General features: G+C 44.8%; 1 protein-coding gene across 3 annotated transcripts in view; it reads left to right on the top strand.

Moving 5' to 3' along the window:
- Nucleotides 1-17466, top strand: part of LOC135899464 (uncharacterized) — a 146686-nt gene extending 129220 nt beyond the window's left edge. For all 3 annotated transcript variants that reach the window (XM_065428732.2, XM_065428733.2, XM_065428734.2), the window contains 2 exons: nucleotides 11530-11643; nucleotides 17164-17466. In XM_065428732.2, the coding sequence (XP_065284804.1) occupies nucleotides 11530-11643; nucleotides 17164-17361 (312 nt within the window). In that variant the 3' untranslated portion in view covers nucleotides 17362-17466. The remainder of the gene's footprint in view (nucleotides 1-11529; nucleotides 11644-17163) is intronic.
- The last annotated feature ends 282 nt before the right edge of the window (nucleotides 17467-17748 follow it).

Raw genomic sequence — 17748 nt, 5'->3', positions numbered from 1 at the left:
CTTTCAACCCCGAGCGAGTTGAGCAGAATTGCCTTGCGACGCTTCGGCTGCAGTTCATCGCCGCCAATGGCCTCCAGGAAATTCAGGAATACGCGTTTCCACTGCTGCCAAGGTACAGCCGGGTCACCGGGTGCAGGCAAGAAAGGGGGCGGTGCTGGGAAACACCCGAGCGGCATGGCTCCGATACTGACCCTCGTCGCCAATATGTGGTGTCTGGCTCAGACCAGACGCATGACACGGGACCACGCAAGCGCAGTCTGCAACTCTCTTTATTCGTCACAGTAAAGCAACTTATATAGGAAATCATATTGAATGACGATGACGATATGTACACTGAAAGAAATGAAACTGAAACAAGAAAGAAGGATACAACAGTAAGGTATTTAGAACCCTGGTACATAACCAAATGCCGAACAAACTAGGCACAAGAAACGTTAAAATATTCATTGCCGACAGTTCTAACTCATATTTTTAGGGAAACAAATAACGACACATCCAAAATTCCATCAATGTGATTGCGCGTCATGTTTGCACAATAATGTACTTTTTCCTTCTTTTTTTGCCTTGCGCTGCTTTTTTTGCTTGATTTTTGATCGAAGATGAGCCAACTTCTGTTTACATGTTTATCGCCTTCGCCGCACGACACCATGTTGCTCTGCATGCTGGGAGGTCGGGACTCCTCAAGGTGTTTTTACAGCTGTTTACCTAACCTCCTCGCAACATTTCTGTGTTGCGGAATGAATTTCAATTTCTATTTGAATAAGAAAGCCAGCGAGCCGCCACGTGTGGTCGCATCTCCTCTGTCCTTGAGTGCAGGTGTATGCATGATGAACGTTTTTCTATTCTTTCTCTAGGCGCGCACCACTCACCCGTAACGACGTATTAAGCTTCTGTTATTTGTTTTTACTTCACCTCGTTTTATCCTGCCTAACCCTCTCCGATGGTCAAGCTGGTTCGAGCTCCAAGCAGACACTTTTGAAGGTTCACAATACCCCCTCCCCTTAACAATGGTCTCGAACAGAAACTAGAAAAAGAAATTTAGTTCGGCTGAATTACGAGCCCCATTATATCTTCGAGGGTATGCAATAATATAAACGCGTCATACGTCTTAAGAAAAGTGTACTCCGAACCACCGATACAACTAGGTTCATTGCGTACGCAAAGTGCATGATCATATTCGACTCGCCCGCAGTAAAGCGTACGTAGGCCAGACGGGTGAATATCTTAACAAAAGATCACAAGTGTACACGTGATATATTTGGAACATGTGTTTCGAGCGGATGCAAACGCACAAACATTTGCTAGTACGCCCTGTCCATCTCTATCTCTTGTTTTAATGCGTCCGTGTTTTTAGGGTACTTCACGCAGTTTACGAGATATGAATATTGATCTAGCTATGTATGTATTCATGTTTGTTTGTGTCTAACGGTTTTTCTGCCTACGTGAGTGCATGTGTAGTCGACAGTCAAATGTTTCGCACATCGGGTTTCTATGCTGAGGGAACAGGTTTCGAAGCGAACCATCCGACCAACTTGGGTCACTGAGTATGTGGCGACGTGCCCATATGTGCCACTGTTCAACGAACCTCCATCATGCCAATATCGGTCGCCATATATACGGGTCTGGGTACTCACCGCTGTTCGACGAAACTCTTTCGCATCGACTTGGAGAGCGATGTATGTTTACTCAGTTTCAGCTGGTCTACAATGAACCTCTTTAATGCCATGTTGGGTCACTGAGTAAGTGCCAGTAGGTGTGTGCCGCTCTGCAATGAATTTTCGGCAACTTGAGTCACTGACACGCCAGAGGAGAATTCTCAGCGCTCGCAGGCACCGGCGCACCGTGCCTCTCGTCTCGAAGACCACGCGCGGACCATTTGGCAGCGCCACCAAACGGCGCAGTTCGCCCAGAAAGCAGCTCGAGAAAGGAGTTCCTCAGCTGTATGGCGCGTTTCTCAACGTCCGCACACTGCAACGCGCCCTGCATTTAGGAGGCGACGCGCAGGCTTCGCGGCGGGGTGGTGGCATAGCGCCGAGCGTCCTCAGGGACGCGCGAGAGAGGAGGCCCGCTGCTGTACGCGCCTCATAACTCGTTTCGACCGTGGCGATGCCTTGTGCTGCTGTTTTAATTCAATGCTAAATGCACCACCATCGACAGCCATCTGGAGATCGCTTCTGCGAAATTTTTTCGTGTTAGTGTTTTTGTGTGCACCACCTTTGTAGTGTCATATGCCATTAAGTCATACCATACCAAGTTGACCGCGTCGAAACAGTTCCGCATATTTGCGTTCGGTATTACCGCGAAGTAACACTGCCAGAACCCTTACGCGGCTTCTTTGATGCCTGGTAACTTAGTTCAGCCTCGCTCATCGTTCTCTTGTGTTGCTGAAGCAAAAGCTTGAAACGACATTTTAAAGCGTATGTGCAATATCAACGAACTGCCCTACCCTGCCTGTCGGTCATTCATATTACCACGTTCTAGTGACGGTGAAGAACAAAGTGGCGAAACTTATGGATAGCGCCTCACTGTCCCATATTCTTTCAAGGGACAGGAAACATAAAACTTCAAGCTACTTTAAGGCAAGGGTGCCATGCACTCCTTCGAAGACGTAGGCTGATATATATATATATATATATATATACACACACATTAAGTTTTTCTATATATATTCAGTCCTTTTTTCTCCGAATTTATACTTTCGTTGATGTGAACATCACTTAGTATGACCCTTAGTTACTCTTCTGTCCGTCAATATATGAGACAGGCGCTCTTCGACCCTTCTTCTAAACAGATGATATAATACTCCGGCGTAGTAAAATGCCTGAGTAAAGGATTATCTTGATAGGATAAAACATGCATATTTATACTTTTACTACTTAATCTTTAACTTTAATAAATTTAATTACTTCTCAAAAAGTCAAAATGTTTTGTGCATTACACCCAATGTTTTTTGCATCATTTTTTGGAATAAAGGTCTTAAAAATATTTTTACACTTTCAACGTAATGTTTCGCTTACACTATGAATATAATTAAATAGTAAATGTAATTAATGAACACATTATTAAAATAATCATTGCAAAACATTGGGTTTGTCTGAAAAATGATCATTTGAAAATTTTAATTAATGAATTTCTTAAACCTGTAGGTCCTAGAGTTTCAAGTCAAGTTCAATCATAAAAGCTTAATTATATTATAGGTTTATTGTTAAAAAGAAAAATGATTCTTGTTGATTTTGGATTTTGACAAAAATCATAGTGTTTGGAAAAATTCTAAATTTTTAAAGTTAAGAATTCTTCGAAACTTTATAAAAGTCACATAGAAAAATTAAATTATAATAAATATGAAAATTCCTATTAGTTTTTGAAAACTTGAAATAAAAATTGAAGAAAAAATTGGAATTAACAAACCAAAAAAATAAATTTCCAATGGATACTAATAAAAATGTTACAATAAAAAAGAGGCATTCCTATAAAAATACTAAAATTTACAATAATTGTTTTTGTGGAGTAAATTCTTTTTAAAAAAAGAATATAAATTATTAGTATATTATAAATAAAAGCAAATCAAATTCCTACAATAAAAATTACAAAATCAATTAAATTATTGTTTTCCCGGGATTTATTCAGAAAAGCACAAGGCTTCCTCCTTATCACCCCTACAAAACATTACTAAAGCTCCCTTGCAATGTGGCTACACAAGGCTGCTAATTGTCTCAGCATGTGAAACAACACATTGCGCAATCTGCAGCAACAATGTAAAGTAAAAACTCACAGCAAAATATACAGTAAATTGGCTGTATATCAGTAAGTTTACATGGTGTATCACGTAGTACCAAAAAGAAAAGGCCGAAAAAAATTTAGTTTATTGTCGTTTCCTAGCCCCAATAAAACTACGAGGCCTGTGCTTTTTTTTGGTGGACGCGAGTGATGTGACTCAAGACAAGTGTGCTGTCAAACACAAATACAATTATAATGATCCTGTGCGTAAAGTGGTTTATTAAATTCCACTCAGATGCGGCTAAAGGTACGCAGGCCAGACAGTTCAATGCCAAAACAAAATACTTCAGCAGCATGAGAATGCAGTAGGCATGCAGTAGCAACAGCGGGTAATCAAGCTGTGCATTTTTACCAATACCAGTGTCACTCAAGGTTTATTAAGGCAGGAAAGTTAGCTTATGCTGGAAAGGACAGAAGGAAGAGGGAAAGAATTGATGCTTTGCTTGTGACTTAGGAGTTTCGCCGCACGTGTGTCAGTAAACCTTCATTAATTTCAGATCTCGATATCGTTAAGTTCAAAGAAGAAACATTTCGCAAACAATGATAACCTGTATTATATCTTCCAAGCACGTGTTTGGAGCGTCAGTGTGCCTTCTGAAAAGTGCCATGCCTGTTACTGCTACTCCACATATTTTAGCTGGCACCTGTACACGTAATGTTTTTTTTCTGTATAACGGGCGTTATAACTTTAAGCAATTTCAAGCTTTTCTATACCATTTCTGCAGTGAACCCTCAAGGATTGGTCAAAAACTTTTCCAACTGCCCCCACTTCACCTGTCGGTCACGCAATATCCGAACAAAAACGCGATAACTCCTTATCTGGTATGATGTGTACAAGTTGAGTATGCGCGATTAGACCGAGCAAAACAAAAATAAATATTTCAGATTGTGCACCTCTTTCTCCGTCAGGCCGCCGCTTTTGACCAAACGTTTTCGTACTGCTCCCACTTCGTATGTCTGTCACGCGACGTCCGAAAATCACGAAAACTCACCACGTCAAAGTGGCGCATACGCATTAAAGCCCAACAAAACTGATTTTTAGAAATAGCAGTAGACTGCTCCATTCCGAAATGGAGAGAGACAATAAAAAGTCGATGCCTTCTACTCTGTGAAGGAGGTTGACCAGTGAAGCTGTTTAAGTAGGCCCCTTATTGGCGAACTGCTCGTGCGCCGCGGGTCACCATGGCATTGCACCATCTTCGGGATCGGCCAACCTATGGGGAATGCTTAACGCTTGCTTCAATAATATAGGTTACAGCTCGCACTAAAAACACGGGCAAAGAGAGGAAACACGAGCGTTTCACCTCCACCGCAGGTCGGCCCGGTATTGTTCTGTCTTTGGTGAGGGCCCATGCACGGGGAGAGCTTAATGCCTGCTTCATCTCCGCCGCGGGTCGGCCCGGCATTGCACTATCTTCGGTATCGGCCCACGTATGGGAGCTTTGTGCCTACACTCGGACACGATCCTGGCTAAACTAGTCCTTAACATCTTCGCTGTAAATTTGGTTATGTCTTTCTGTTAGTTAATCCATTATTAATTGGTAATAAATAAAAGAAGTATTTATTAATTATAATTGACGACGCCGAACGCGGGAGCAGCGGCACCAGCGCATTCACGCAGTGGCGCCGAGGGTCGCCCACGAGCCAGCTGCGGCAGAAGACGACGCTGAAGGCAATCCTGATGGTGATAGTTTTATTTCTACATATGGACACAATCCTCGGAAAACTAGTCCTTAACGGCTTCGCTGTAAAAAAAAAAGAAAGAAAACTTCAGTTTTACGGGGCATCAAGACGGGTGCATCCCCGCGGTGGGAGGAGCCGTTAGTCCAGTGACCCAGCTGCGGGGGTAGAACTTTGGGGATGGCGATCAGCTTTCGCTGATCCTCCAATGCCGAGCAGGTTAGATGCATCTCCCACTCTTCTAGCGATGCGTTTTGGTTGCGGGAGTTAGGATTTTCTTGGCAGGCCCGTGTGTTCTGATATAGCGTAGTTCGCTTTGTACAGAAACGACAAAGGGGTTGATAAGGGTTGGTTATAGGCGTGCACAAGCATGAAGTGAAAATAGGTGTTGGTCTGGAGTTGGCCCCAGGTCGTCGCTTCAGCTCTGGTGGGGTATAGGTGCGCCGGCGGCATCGTTCTTCTCGGAAGGCTCAGTGCTGAAGTATTTCATAGTGTGTAGTTCTTGTGAACCGAGGGCCTTCTGTCATCTCTTGCAATGCCCGGTTGCAATGACCTCTGGCTATTCTGTGGTGACGATGGTTTCCACTGAATGCTTCCTGTCCCGGTGTCCAGATTACCGTGGTGCGGGGTATTTTGAGAATATTGCATGCTACTTTGTGGAGGTGGTCGTTCGCGTATGCTTTGCATGCTGATTGACTATCAGTAAAAGAATATATTTCCTCATCCTCTATTGAAGCCGATATGACGAGGGCGATGGCAGCCTCTTCTTCTGCGGCGATGTTGTGCGCACGGACGGAGGCGCACTTGTTCCTTCTGTTTGCCCTGACACGCTCATTAGCATGCCCTTGGCATTCGGGTACATGACCACATCTATTCAAAGAGCAGTTGAGAGGTCACCGTATCCTCTTTCTGTTGCTCTGGCTCATGCTTTCCGCCTGCCCAAGTTATATTCTAGTTGCATGCTACGCGAAACAGGGACCACCGTTTGTTCCTTATGTAGGAACTTGAGGAGTTCTTGTTGGCTGTTGGTTGTCGTAACGTGAAATTAAAAGATGGGTATACCAACTGATCTTTCTGGCACTGGCTACTCGTAGCTGCCGGGGCGATGGATTTATTTGCATATAATGGGTCCCAGTTTCGCCTCAATATGAAAACATCCATTGCGATAACGAAATAGTAAACAGCTACACGAATTAATGAGAGTAATGTTATCGGTCGTACTAACATGTAAGATCTCACTTGCTAACTAAATTAAAAAGCACGGTGTCATTCACACACAGGCGAACATAAACACGGGTCACTCGATGACCGCGGGCATTCCTTCTCGAAGCGCAGGCGTGAGGAAGGGCAGCGGTAGCTGCGGGTGAATTGACCTTCATGCGGCCTCTCGCTTCAGCGCGAACTGAGCGATGAGAAACAAGCGCACACGATCCTATCACCCTCCGCGCACATAGACTGACTCTTTACGCATCGCAGATCGCTTTTGTTACATAGTTACGACACACGTACCGTGTCTTACTGTATACGACAGCACGCCGTTCGAAGGTTGGAACATGAAATCTTTATTGCTTCCATCTCGGAGCCTTACTGTATACGACAGCACGCCGTTCGAAGGTTGGAACATGAAATCTTTATTGCTTCCATCTCGGAGCCTTACTGTATACGACAGCACGCCGTTCGAAGGTTGGAACATGAAATCTTTATTGCTTCCATCTCGGAGCGTATATATACGAAACAGAGAGGGGGAAAGGGGAAAGGGAGAACAAGGGAAGGATATCAAACGATGAACGCATGTGCCGTCAGCGCTTGCAAGGGAGTCTGATTGTGGCTGACGTCACTTTACAACATCTCTTCTCCCTTAATAGTGAAGTCGCTGTACTGGTTTTCTTTGACGTGTAGAGCGCCGCAAGGCTTGGGGTGATCGTTGACGGCTTGACGGGTTCAGCGTTGCTCCCTGCGAGTTCCGGCTGAAGTTCATGCTCAGGTTCTGTTATGCCCCCTTCTGCGGCTGGCGTTCTCGGCGACAGTGGGTACTCGCGAGGAGTACCTGTTCTAGATTCTCGTTTTGCCGCTTCTTGGTCTTCACCAAGCGGTGGTGTCGCATCTTCCCGGTTCCGCACCTGGTCAACATGTCGTCTTACAGATCCGGCTGGTGTTCGAATGCTCACCATCCGAGAGCCTGCTGTAGACTCTACAATTCCTGGAATCCATTTCTCACCCGTTCCGAAGTTGCGGGAGTACACGGTAGTTTCAGGCAATGGCAGTGGCCACTCGTCTGCTTCGTTGGCTGGTCCTGCGTGTACAGGAGGAAAACATGTATCTAAACGGGATCGAATTTTGTACGCGAAGAGCAACTCTGACGGTGATTTTCCAAAGTGGTTAGGTGTTCTTGTGTAATTGAAAAGCAGCCTGTTTATATTATCTTCCAACCACCTCTCACCAATCTTCTTGAGGCCGCCTTTAACTGTCCTGACAGACCTTTCTGCTAGTCCGTTCGATTGAGGGTGGTCTACAGCTGTGCGCAGATGCGTTATGTTGTTCCTCTTGGCAAAAGTAGTGAACTCGACAGCAGTAAACTGCGTTCCATTATCGGATACGATGGTTCGTGGCACGCCAAACCTGCAGAATATACCGCGCAGGCAGCTGATTGTGCGTGAAGCGTTTGCTTGTCGGAGTGGCAGAGCTTCAATCGACTTGCTGTATGCGTCCACGACCACGAGTACTCATCCAAAACTTTGGCTGCTTCCTGGTACGTACGCGAGTTTGGCTTCCTCGGTGCAACCTGTCCTGAGCGCACTTGCACGGTGCGCATACTCAATGCTGCTACCAGCTGCGCCCTCTCCTTTCCCGAGTCGCTGACGCCAGTTGCCTCAAAATAAGCTTCTGCCTTCGTGATGTAGGCCTTCCAGTTGTCGGACTGGTCATCGTATTCCGGTAGTTGATGATGAGCCATGGTCGGTATTTCCGCCGCCGCTGTTTCCTGCTTAACTGCCTGGCTTAATCCATGTTTCACATCGAGGGTTCTGTCTGGCCTCGTCGCCACTGTTACATAGTTACGACACACGTGCCGTGTCTTACTGTATACGACAGCACGCCGTTCGAAGGTTGGAACATGAAATCTTTATTGCCTCGATCTCGGTGCGTATATATACGAAACAGAGAGGGGGAAAGGGAGAACAAGGTAAGGATATCAAACGATAAACGCACGTGTCGTCAGCGCTTGCAAGGCAGTCTGATTTCGGCTGACGTCACTTTACAACAGCTTTCATAATAGGGCTCGTGCGGCCGTACTCAGCCGCCTGCAGAGTAGTAGGCTCCCCCCCCCCCCCCCTTCAGAGTCTCGCGCGCAATAGAAGATGGCTCGCCTCCTCCCCGCCTTCACCCCTTGCGCATGGGAGATCGAGCCACCGTCCTCGGCTCACCTTTGTACGCTTTCACTCGCACCTATAGCTTAGGATGCGCGGCCACAATGTTGTTGCACTTGAACATTATACGGAAAGTCACAATTACGCCGACGGTGGTGACGACTGCGGAAATACGCCTAAAATGTCCATATAATCACAATAAAAATTCTTTCGGAGCAGCATAACGTTGCCGAGGCCTTTCATAACAAATGCGTAGTCGTTTTTCCAAGTTTTATTTGATGAGGGTCCGTTTTAGCAGCATTTTTACCCAGCCGCTGCACGCCGCCACGATTTTCTACCAGCCGCCGAAAGCTACGCAAGAAGAAGCCAGCCAAATCCCGACGCCGACACCACCCTCCTCATCTACATTTAGTGCGCTAGCCTGGCCCCACCAAAACCCTATCGACTTCTGCGTGCTCCTTGCCTATTGTCAATAATTAGATTTTTCAAGGTAGGCCATGCTATTAGATTTGAAAAGAAACAAAAGTGACCTCTAATAAACTGGGTGAGCGTTATTGGCCGGTTCAAACAACGCTGTGGGTCACCGCTCCATGCTTGCGTCAGGAATGATATAAATTTGTGGTCAGGACATTGGAATGTAAACAAATTAAAATAATGTCCTGGGTTAGGGACCATGGGCCATAAACCTAAAACTATTCCAATATGGGTTTATTGCAATATCCTTGGGTTAAATTTCCCTAACCGCCGACGCAAGCATCGTGCGGTCACCCGCAGGGTTGTCTGAACAGACCACTCAAACGCCCTCCTCGTTCATAGGAGGTCACTTTTGTTTGCCTGAAAAATGAATGACGTTGCCAACACTGAGCGGCTTGTCTTACCTAATTGACTGACCAGATGCGACGAGCATGCTCAAGTGGACAGAGATTGAATGGGGCCGAGCCATAGCACTAAAAATTGATCACCGGATGAAGAGGGTGGTGCCTGCGTCTGCGATTGGTCTGCTTCGCCTTACTTAGCTTGCGAGGGCCAGCCGAAAATTGCCGCGGCATGCAACGAAAGCTTACGAATGACGCTAAAAATGATCCTCAGCAAATAACAGTTGGCAGAACGAGGTCGTAAACATGCCGAAAGTGCTCGAAAACGTTACACGGGCACGCAAAAAGTTTTATTACCCGAAAATGAGCCCATGCTCCCCAACAGGTGCGAGTAGCCAGTGCCCCAGCGATTGGCGGCAGCCATCTTTTATTCCTTTCGGAACAGAGCAGCCTGCGGCTATTCAGAAGAAAATTAGGTTTTGTTCTGCATATTAATGCATCTTGAACGCGTGCACGTCACTTTAACAGGGTGAGTTCTTGCGGTTTCATGACGTCGCGTGAGAGGCAGGTGAAGTGGGTGCAGCCCGAAAACTATTGACCAGTAGCCAAGGGCTAATGATGAAAAGGCGTCGAATCAGAAATAATTTTTTGTTCGGTCAGATGATGCATAATTAGTGTGTACACGTCATATAAGATGGGGAGCTATCGCGGTTTTCATGACGTCGCGTGACAGACAGGCGAATTGCGGGTGGTCCATAAATTTTTTTGACCAATCGCGAAAGGCTGATTGCAGAATTAGAATACAAAAGTTTTGAATAGCTTTACGTTGTAGCGCCCCATGTTTGACTATAGTCGGATACAACTTTAGAAAAAAGGGGGCGTTAGCTCCTCCAACGCGGATGCACACGAGCATCCACCAATGGGCGCGCACTCCGGACTGACGTCATGAGCCAGACAGCCGGTGACCCCGCCGACGGAGAAGACGGCCGCCCGCGCCTCGAACTGGTCCAAGTCGCGTCAGTTGTGTGCTTCAGCGATAAATACAGTTTTATATAAGCACTTTTTCAATAGCAACTGATTCATTTTAAGCCCGGAAAACGAGTAGTAGATACGCCGTGTACATGCGAACAAGCAAAAAGCCATGCAGGGCTGTTATTTCTACTTTTTTCACTTGCAATGAAGCTAAAGAGCAGACGACGGGCAGCGTTGTAGAAGGCGCGGGGTTATTTTTCTGTCGCTATACGACATGTGCTGTAGCACATGGGAGCTCTACTAAACCTGTTATCAAAATGCAAAAGTCTTTATTTCTACCGATAATTGCGCGTTTCAGGAGCACGATTTTTCGAGCGGGACTATTTTAGTCGCGGAGGCAATCGGCTGTCGCGCTTCGGTCATCTGGGCGGGGCCTCCCCTTTTTTCTAAAGTTGTATCCGACTATAGTGTAAGTGAAAGAATAAATAGTGCGAGCATAGCGCTCGTCCTGTCACCTGTATGTCCCTTTTCCTTCATACTTAAACTGAGTTGTGCTAAACCAAGGCAAGAATATGACGCACCAGCTCGCCCATTCAGCGATACTTGCGAAATGTCCGTGTCCGCCTGTTCCTTTTTATTTCGTTTTCTTTTAGTGCATGTGTGTTACCGCCTTTGCAGCGTCTGCACTATGTGGCCGAGCAAATGTGGTACGACTTCCGCGCACAATTTAATGCACCTGCTTTGGAAGTGATGCTTCATTGAAAATATTTCCATGAGTACTTCGGAAAATATAGCTCGCAGCATATGGCTTGCTGCGATTTTGTCGACTACCAAGTGACATTTTGTAGCCATCGTTGATGTGTGCTTACCGCAAAACCAATGCGCATGAATTCTCTCTTTTCTTTTCAAAACGAATGCAGATGTGCGGCAGCCCTGACGTTCGCCAGAGCGAGAATTTCCACAGCAAGTTTGTGCTGGTCAAAAACAACAGCATGGTGTTCACCTTCGACACCCCTGACACATTTCGTTACAAGGTGCGTGTAAAATATCAACAGCTGTCGTTTGCCGTGTTCATTATTGTCTGCAGACACACCGAAGATACGCCACCAGCGCAATTAAATGATATTGAACGTATTGAACAGAAAATACACCAGCGCTCCTATTCACGAAACATCTCTTGCCCTCGAGCTGTTTTTGAGAACTGCTGTCAGTCAAGCGCAATTGCGGACATGTTAGCGAAGGCGGCCAGCTCAAGGTAAATACCACTTAACAGCGAAAATCTTGGGCTACTCGTGAAATTTTTATAGTCATGAGAGCTGCAAAGCACTAGCAAATGGCGTAGAAGCGAGAGAGACGTGAAGACATCGCCGAACTCCAAAACACCATACCAGTGAACGGCATTGCTGTCCAGTCCCCTTGACGTTTTTGAGTAAGTGCATCATGACACGCTGAAAAAAAAATTGCGCGGTACTCAAAAAACGGGCCTGCATGCCTATATTTAGTTCCGTACTGACGTTATGGCGCATGGCAACCCAAGCGGAACAAGAAGACCTCGTTTACGATGACTATGCGAGTGTGCGTATAAGGGAAGCACGTCACATGTCATGCGTGTACTGCAAAGAGGCTCCGCTCTCGTGCTTCCATTTGCACGTGCTGCGTCATCCAGCAGAGCCACCACGAAGTGCACATGAACTTTTTTACGTGGCCATCCGAGATTGCCCCAGTTGGATGTCGGTGCATTTGAGCCGTATACTGAGACTCATACACCCGCGATTGTACATCTTGTCTGAATATATATATTAGGATATTTAGGCATGCATGACGTGCGGAATTCGCGGTAGTGCGGATAAATGTAGAAGCGTATCCAGAAGAGTGCGAGATGAAAGAGGCTGTTGCACAGACGCCTCAAGCAATACTGGCTTCCAAATTAGTAATGCAGGGAGTCACTGGCTTCAGTGCTACTCGCATTGACGTTGTCCTTCATCGTTAGGAGGGTGCTGTCGGAAATATTTAGAACCAAATTGTTAGGCAAGCGGCAGAATGTGCGGCCTAACACATAGTCCGCTAGCGCAAGTCCTTTATGTGTCGGGTTGTCTGCTTCACGTTCAGCGGCAACATACAAACTACAAAAACGCAGCAGCTCTATCCCCATAAAGGTGACAGGGCGGAACTGTTATGTCTCCTTTTTTTTTTGGTAGTTAGGAGACCATGTTTCTAGGGGTGGGCGGGCAACCCAGACGATATATAAAAGTAAGTACACGATACTGCGCTAGTATCGTGTGCTTCCTTTTGTGTTTCGCCCGGGCTGCGCTCCCCACCCCTAGGAACATGCTCAGTCACCAACTCGCCCAGCTTGCTGTGTTAATTCAGGTATGAGAACGCTGCGGTTTTTGTTCCATATGGAAGCTTCACCCAGGAACTTTGATCTACAATATATATATATATATATATATATATATATATATATATATATATATGAATAAATGGCGCTGTGGCGGCTTAACCCCCCCCCCCCCCCCCCCAACGGGCCAAAACTTTTTTTATACCATGGAAATCAAAAGTGCATTTTCTTCTTGCCTGTCCTTCTAAAGAGCACGTCTCCTGCAACGCTCTTCCGCGGGAGGACGCCCCGTTCGTCCAAAGAAACAAACAGCGAAGATTGGCCAGGAAAAGGAGCACCGCAGAAAAAAAAATGACTTCTCGCGTTCGCCACCGGGCCCTATGCGTCAGCGCTCGTGACTCGACAAAAAGCGGCCGCAACGGCGAAAGCAAGCTCATGCTTCGCATAGCTTTGCGCCAATCGCAACAGGGGCACCATGCAGCTGCATTCGGATACCGCCGGCGCGCAAAAAGGAAACGCGGAAATATGCACACTTGCAGTCTTGGAGGGACGCGTATGCGCACAGGCGTCGGTCCGGACACCAAGGTGTGCCGCTAGAAGGGAAGAGGGCCGTTACTTGCTTCTTCAATGAACTTTCATTTCAGTTTGACGTCATAATGATACCTGAAACTTGGTTTCAAAGCAGGTATGGTGTTGTTCAACTCGAAGGCTGTACCACATTTTACATGAGCCGTCAGAATAGGCGAAGAGGTGGTGTCACCCTTTATGCTAGAAATAATTCTGGTTATGAAATGGGGCCAGAATTTTCATTCGTAAGTCATGACTGCCAAATGCTAACTGCCAAAAAGACCAAGAAGGTATCGTCAGTAATATACCACCCTCAGAGTGGTAGTATTGAGAATTTTTTAGGTGGTTTGAGTAAACTTTCGGAATTTTGCTTAGTTGAAAATGTTCGTTTTGTCTGTGGAGGTGATTTCAACATAAATATTTTGGAGCATAATAAGTACGTACACGATTTACACAGCCTGCTACTTTCATCTGGCTCAACTAATCTGATTACTACTACAACCAGGGTTACTTTTTCCACTTCATCTGCCCTCGACCTTCTCATTACAAATATAGATACACCTTTGTGTACTACGGGCACAATTTCCTATGTTATTAGCGATCGTTGTCCAGTTTTTGTTGTGCACTCTATGAGTAACAAACAACACAACGCATTACTTACTTATCAACACATTTAGAATGACGCACTGGATTTATTTAGTCACGCTCTAATCACGCACGACTGGAATTTCGTGTCTAGGAAAAAGAACGTAAACGAAGCACATAACGAGTTTCATGAAGCTTTTGTGCGCATTTACATTGCGCATTTTCCATTCAGACAGGTCAGACGTTCAAAAAAGATAGGAAAACCGTGGATCACCAACGAGCACGTCAACCTGATAAAAATCAAAAACCGCCTTTGCCATACTTTCCTGCACTCGAGAGCAGAAATTAAACTTGAACAGTTTAAGAGAGAAAGAAGTAGATTGAATAAAATACTAAGACAAGCAAAAATAGATTACTATCAACTTGTTTCTTCTGAAGTGAACAAGAAGCGTCCGGATGCGGTTTGGAAAGTAATAAATAGCGTCTTAGGTTGTGAAACTAAAAGCAATATACCCTAATCGATAACTGATAATAATTGTGAACTTAGCGGTAAAATGCTGGCTGACCACTTTAAATACTCATTTTGTGAACGCAGGTATAGCGTACAGCCATGACCCACGAATTGCTTAGTCACTAAATAATAGTATTGCTAATATTATATTTATAGAACCTACAAATGAACATGAGGTGTTTATAACAATAATACATTTAAATAACAAAGCATTAGGTATCGATAATTTACAAATCAAGCCAATAAAACACATTATGGAACACTTGCTCTTCACTGATGCGTTGGTTAACATATTCAATTTAGCAATAGAGTCGGCTACTTTCCCACATCGTATGAAACGAGCTAGAATATCGGTGTTATTCAAACACGATGATGTAAACAAAGTCTGCAGTTATCGGCCAATATCTGTACTACTAATTTTTTCCAAAGCACTAGAAAAAACTTTTTCTACATGCCTAAAAAAATTTCTAGACAAACATGACGTTATAACCATTTCGCAATTTGGCTTCAGAAAGGGAATATCTACGGAGACAGCTATGTTATCCTTGAAAAAAAATATTGTGTCAGCTATGACTGTGACAATTTAGCCCTCGGGATTTTCACTGACTTCAGCGAGGCGTTTGGTTGCCTCAATGATGATATTCTTATATCTAAACTTTCAATGTACAGAGTTCGCGGCGGTCCCCTCGCCTTCATGAGCTCATATTTGAAAAATAGGATTCAATGTGTATGTATCGATAATGTCCAGTCTTCTTTCTTGTCAATTTAAAACGGAGAACCACAAGGAAGTGTTTTGGGCCCACTATTATTTATCTTGTACGTTAAGGACTTAGTAAGTATCGACACTACGGCTGATTTCTTTACATATGCAGATGACAGCACTTTGGTCTTTACTGAAGAGGACACGAACGAACTAATTATTAGATATAATGCACTGCTACGTAATCTGTCTGAGTGGTCACAGTTAAATGGAATCAGAATTATTTCTGCTAAGACGAAAGCTGTTCTTAGACGAAGAAATGAAATTTTTGCAGTGCAATATTCAATAACGTATTTAGATAAATATATTGAGCTAGTTAACCAACATAAAATACTTGGTAATACTTTTTCCTGTCATCTAAACTGGGATGCTCATTTTAATCAACTTCGCAGTAAATTTTTCGTAGTAGCCAGGGTGCTGGCTCACTGTAGAGCTCTGATGTCGGTAAAAACCAAGTTACAAATTTATCACGCATTGTTTACCTCCCAATTTATTTATTGTAGTTTAGTATGGGGGACCACAACACAAACCAACATGAATAAAATAATTACATTAGAAAAGGCGCTCCTCCGGCACGTTGCCAGTACCAATCCCCTATCGACGACAGAAACTTTGTCAGCGAAATACAAAGAAGTATGGGTAGACCGCTGTTAGGAATATCGCGTTTGAGATGTCTTTTATTTTGCAAAAGAATAGTTAGGGAACTGGCTTACATCCACAGCAGCCTTGCAGCGCTATAAAATACTAGTACATCTAAGAAACCCTGATCCTTGGTATGTACTCCGTTTTCGCACTGAATGCAAATTGCAATCTATTCAACATAATTTACCAAAAATCCTCAATAATTAGGCCGACACTTCAAATTTTTGGCGCAGTGAATTGAAGATGTGTTTTGTTCACATGTATAATTATATATTTCGTGTATCATGATTCTAATTGTGTGGTGCCATTTGATGATTCTTTTTTCTTAATCTTATCAAATATCTTTGAATGTTGTTTCTTTCTGTATCGAAAAACAATTATCCTGTGAGTAGGCTTATATTTGAAAATGCTACAATTGTTTTTGTTTCATGTTATATGTTTGATGCTCTAAAGTACTCTGTGTTATCGCCATGCCATGTACAACAACGTCTCTTGGGTCCAGTCAAGCTGCTTATGGCAGCTTTAAACCCAGGAGGACTTTTCTAGTGTGTACTAGAATAATTAATAAAGTTGAAGTTGAAGTTGTTTCACCACGCGGTCGGGCGCCCCGTAGTATTTTGTGGACGAGTGTACGTCAATGTGTTATAAAGTCCCTGGGAATGCTACAACGTTTCTACAACGTTTCAAACTAGAGTGTCCTGCATGCGTTTTTTTTTGCGACTTGTTGTATTGATTAACGGACCACAAAGGATTTGTGCCGACGGAACGTAGTTTTATGCATTGTAGCACGAAAGTTACTCGACTGCCAATGTATTTCTTGCCAGGGTTCGGGAATTGAGATCTCGAAACTGATGTCGACCTGACAATTCGTTCCAAGTGGATCCGCCTTCTCATCGCCCTGGCTGCAATTTGGAAAGTGCAATGTGTATCGTGAGCTAATTAACTAAGAATTTAATTAGTGAACTCTCGTCAATTAGTTATACATATCAATTTATTGCGCAAATTATACATCCTCCCCTCCGTATGGGCAATGCAGCTCACTGATTAGAATTGTGTCATCCGCCACAGCTGACTTTAAAAACTTGGTTAAATCCTCACAGAATGTCCCAATATAAAATGCTAAAATGCTAAACTTGTTCACTCATCAGCTGTGCGCCAGTAAGAAGAACATGACCACCGTCAACTACGGCATCACGGCGGCCAACATCGAGTTCGCCGACGCCAGGGGCCACTGCGGACGGGGAGAGACGTTCCCGGTGCTGCGCACCCTCAAACGGCTGGTCGAATTCTTTGAACATCGTTACGTCTCTGAAGAGGACTTCAAGACGTGCCTTATTCTACAATAAATACAAAACCCGGTGCACGAAGACAGATGCATCGAGTGCGGCGAAAGTAATGCGGCTATCACAATCGAAAGGAAAAAATGTTTGGTCAACTATAGCTATGTCCCAACTCCACATTATATGAATACCATTATCGGAGCCTGAAGAGTGCCCTTTTTTTCCTAATCACTTAGTGAGGCGCACGAATATAGACATTTTTCGCACGGCGTGCAGTACAACACTGGACCGCGCTGTTCAATACAGGGTGTTCAGGTGCGCATTCCCCAAACTCTGTGTGAAGCGCCGCGGGAGTACACCTATATGTGCCTCCTAGATGCTCAGAATCCAGTAGTGTGGGCGTTGCGCTGCTTGCGTGGCTGGCGTAGGCACCATCACAAATTGGAAGTGTCA

This window comes from Dermacentor albipictus, chromosome 6, assembly GCF_038994185.2.
Source record: "Dermacentor albipictus isolate Rhodes 1998 colony chromosome 6, USDA_Dalb.pri_finalv2, whole genome shotgun sequence".
Taxonomy (NCBI): domain Eukaryota; kingdom Metazoa; phylum Arthropoda; class Arachnida; order Ixodida; family Ixodidae; genus Dermacentor; species Dermacentor albipictus.
Note: the sequence above shows the minus strand (reverse complement) of the source record. Positions and strands in the feature narration are given on the sequence as shown.